General features: G+C 45.8%; 1 protein-coding gene across 1 annotated transcript; it reads right to left on the bottom strand.

Moving 5' to 3' along the window:
* Positions 1-217: 217 nt before the first annotated feature.
* On the bottom strand, positions 218-3,184 carry LOC123069600 (bifunctional phosphatase IMPL2, chloroplastic). Its single transcript, XM_044492485.1, has 9 exons — positions 2,649-3,184; positions 2,216-2,294; positions 2,034-2,128; positions 1,906-1,955; positions 1,457-1,581; positions 1,292-1,358; positions 1,107-1,196; positions 788-899; positions 218-562 (listed from the first exon to the last, which is right to left on the bottom strand). The coding sequence occupies exons 1-9, from the start codon at positions 2,983-2,985 to the stop codon at positions 492-494; spliced, it is 1,026 nt and encodes a 341-aa protein (XP_044348420.1). The 5' UTR covers positions 2,986-3,184; the 3' UTR covers positions 218-491.
* Between the last annotated feature and the right edge of the window lie 515 nt (positions 3,185-3,699).

The following is a 3,699-nucleotide window of genomic DNA, read 5'->3' as shown; positions in this document are numbered from 1 at the left end:
ACTTTTGAGGGATTAGCTAGAGATGCCATTACTGTCACTACAGCTGAGCTCTTGCTTATCTACTACTTACTCACACGCACTCTCAATTCCTCCACAGCTCTGGATGATGGCTAATTCCTCTCAATGCAAATACCGTACTCTGCCCCAATTGGCAACTAAATCCAGCTGGTTTTAGATCAGTCAGGTAGAATCGTTGCTTAGAGTAACCGAGCCAGCATCACACAGAACTATAGATCCCTCTCATAAAAGAAAAACATAGAAGAACTACACGGTGCAATCAAGTCGCTCAGCGATCATCGAATGACTTGAGTAACTGAATACATAACGGCTGATCATAACAAAAATCACTGGTCATTATTGAGTAAAGGGTGCACCGTGAACAACTTGCTTTACCCACTGAGGAAGCGTACAGACTCAGTTTTATTGGATAGATGAATAACAGCTGCAGCCTTCTAAATGAACAATAGGAGCCGCCCCGCGCTGCAGGCAGGCTAGCGCCACCGCAGCGCTGCCAAGGCCTGCCCATGGACACGGGAATCTCCGGCTGCCACCACATTGAAACCTGAACCAAAATGAAGAGAAAGAATCACACCTTCGGTACCAGGAACATTGGTTTTCTGCTAAACAGAAGCAGCAAATATGCTCGATTGAAATGCCTGTGCCATTTTTAAATCTCGATATTTACGTAGTGTTGCGATTTCTTAATGGAGGGATGCAAGGTAGAAAGAACTGAGGGATGCAAAATAGAAGTTATTTTGAAGTAAAACAAGAAGACTGAGTATTATACTTGTTGGCCGAGATTCCGAAGAGACAAGCCAGTGGAGCTTGTTCCCTTCCCAATCAGTTATTGAGCCCCCAGCTCCTTCAATCACCGGTACCAGCGAGAGAAAATCGTATGGCTTCACAACAGAATAAACTATCTTAGTAAATAACTTAAGTATATTTGATGCGTTTGAAAGAATGATGGGCAGAATAATATTGGGCTGGTCAAAGATAGCTTGAGCTGAAAACTGACTACCAGGCTCAGATTTGGTCCATTCCAAGCACCACTAAAAATAAAACAAACACCATTTCACAAAATACGCATCCAGGATAGTGTTATATACCTTCAATCCAGATTCAACAACAAGATCCACAAAACCAGAAGCCAGGAGAGCATAAGCATAACAATCACAGCCATACAATGGGACTTTCACCTTGCATGACAAACGAGTAAAACGGCAAGCATGTGAGTTGTGACGTTGATGGTGCAAGTTTGCCAACAATATGTAGTTACAAGAATGGTATGTACCTTGTCTCGTACACGAATGAATGCATCTTCAGCATCTCCTTCAAAGAGATGCGGACTCGTCGTATATCTGCCACATGCACAACACTGATTATTATACACAGGACGAATAGTTCAACATTGCAATGTCATGTATTAATTCTATGTACTAAAACATAATATACCTACAAGTAAGCTTGCTCCAGTACATTGCAAGGACGGACAGATATTTCTTGTCCATTTAAGGTAGTTTTCTTCCCGTCCACCCCAACCCATCTCTCTCTCAAGATTGGCTGATCAATAACGCCCATAACCTAAATAAAAGAAGAATAGTCAATGGCAAGTAATATAGAATAAATATCTAGCATATATGACGCACTTAGACAACATGCCCAGAAGAGACTTTAGTATATATATGATATGCTGAAATTAAAACAAAAACTATTTTACAGGTTGCATCAAATATCATGTAGCGGTAGTTCTTTGGTGACGGTGTCAACAAAATCAAGCTAAATCACTGGGTACATGTAATTATATATGCTAGACTGCTATCCAGTACAGTTTCCTGCAGGTAGTAGTGAAAAAAAAAATGGACAAAAACGAGGAAAGCTGAAATGAGAAAGAGAAAATCAGCATACCGGTTTTCCATTGTGAAGAAGCGCAATAAGCGTACCAAAAAGAGGCTTGCCTGCGAAAAACAAATCAGCATCCATCATTGTTGGTTATGCCGAAATTAGTTGGCCTGCACACTGTTACATTTCAATACCAGTTATGAAGCTCTTTGTTCCATCTATGGGGTCCAAGACCCAAACATAGTCAGCAGACTTCTCCGCACACCTCCAACCGTTCTCCTCGCCGAAACTGCATGACCCAGTAAAGGTTGCATTATTTATCATGCAGGTGCGTTGAAAGTGAGCTGGAATATTGGGATTGGGAGTGCAAGCTCACACAGCATGAGTAGGAAAGCTATTCAGTATGACTGACGTCATTGCTTGCTCTGCTTCTCTATCAGCGATCGTGACCGGACCTAGAAAAAATTGGGTAAATCCAGTTCAAGACCACATATAATTAAGGAGCCTCCGATCAAGATCCCACCTTTTAATTTGAGTAATAAAAACTATGGCAAGGCATTTGTAGCCACCTAAGTTTTAAGGACAGAAGGATGAGCCATTCTAAGCAACCTATCACCAGAGTACAAAACAGTAGTAGAACAATAGTATCACCCAAACGGATAATTTTCATTTTCCGATTCAAATAGAAGCAAACAGGAATCAGAAAAATATATACTGTATTAAAAGGAGCAAACTATCATTTCTCCAACAATCAACACCTGGCTACAACCCCTTCATAAATGCCTGTAAGTAGAGAGGAGGGCACGAACTGTGGTCCTCCTTGTCGATGATCTCGAAGCGCTGCCTGAAATACTTCCTGAGCACCTCCCCCGCCGCATCCGCCGCGCTCTGCGCCACCGCCACCAGCCGCTCCATCTCCACCCCCTCCTTACCCGCCGCAGCCACCGCCCAGCCCCCCGCCTCAGAGGGCGAGGCTCGAACCGAGCCCATCCAACGGCCCGCTATCCCGCACGCCCGACCTGCCGCCGCGGAGGAGAAGGTTGCCAGGAGGGAGGGCGAGCGGAGGTGGTGACGGAGGCTAGGTTTTGCGAAGGCGGGATGGGGAAGGGGAAAGGTGGGTGGGATGGTGGAGATTGGGGGAAGCATCTGGGAGGAAAAAAGCGGCGGCAGGCGGCGAGGTTTAAATGGTGTCGCCGCTCGGAGAGGGAGCGGTGGAGAGTGACGACCGCCGGGGCGAGCTGGATTCGGCGGGTTTTGGCCGCGCCGCCGCCGTGCCGCCGCTTCAGGAAAGGTTCGTTTAGGTTGGTGTGATGAGTGCTGACAATCTTTTTTCTGACAACGTGAACGTCAACTGCCGGCCGTCGATATCCCCCTCACGGTATCGCAAAATTCCTCCTGTTGCAGGTTTGCACCAAACAAAAGTTTGTTAAAGAGAATAATGATATCTTATTCTTGCTTCATTTTCTTCTAGATTAAGCAGTAAGGGCATCTCCGACGTCGACCCGCAAATTCCTTCCGGTATCCATCCGCGGACACGAATACGTGAGACGGTCATCCAATGCGATCATGTGTATGTCCGCTTGTAAAGGGCAATTTGAAATTCAAATTTAATCTGATCCGCTGTCAGGACCCCGACTCGATGTCACATCGATCTAGCCGGTAACACCTCATATCACTTTACGGCCTCACGCACGGTATTCCCACGGGTGTCGCCTTACCTTTGCCCGGGACCGTTTGCGCCTTTTGGCTCACGTATATGATAGTGTCGCTAGCATCCATATGATAAAGAGCCCGAGCTGACATGACTAGTCGTAAACCTAAAGTGGCACAGACTTACAGGGACAGGCATCCATGACCCAG

This window comes from Triticum aestivum, chromosome 3B (genome assembly GCF_018294505.1).
Source record: "Triticum aestivum cultivar Chinese Spring chromosome 3B, IWGSC CS RefSeq v2.1, whole genome shotgun sequence".
Lineage (NCBI taxonomy): Eukaryota > Viridiplantae > Streptophyta > Magnoliopsida > Poales > Poaceae > Triticum > Triticum aestivum.
Note: the sequence above shows the minus strand (reverse complement) of the source record. Positions and strands in the feature narration are given on the sequence as shown.

Bases quoted from the DNA above. Each gene is read 5' to 3' on its own strand.
- LOC123069600 (XM_044492485.1), bottom strand. From the start codon at position 2,985: ATGCTTCCCCCAATCTCCACCATCCCACCCACCTTTCCCCTTCCCCAT. The intron at 2,129-2,215 runs GTGAGCTTGCAC...TGGGTCATGCAG, and splicing joins AGCTTTCCTACTCATGCTGT to TTTCGGCGAGGAGAACGGTT. The intron at 1,956-2,033 runs GTATTGAAATGT...TGTTTTTCGCAG, and splicing joins AACAAAGAGCTTCATAACTG to GCAAGCCTCTTTTTGGTACG.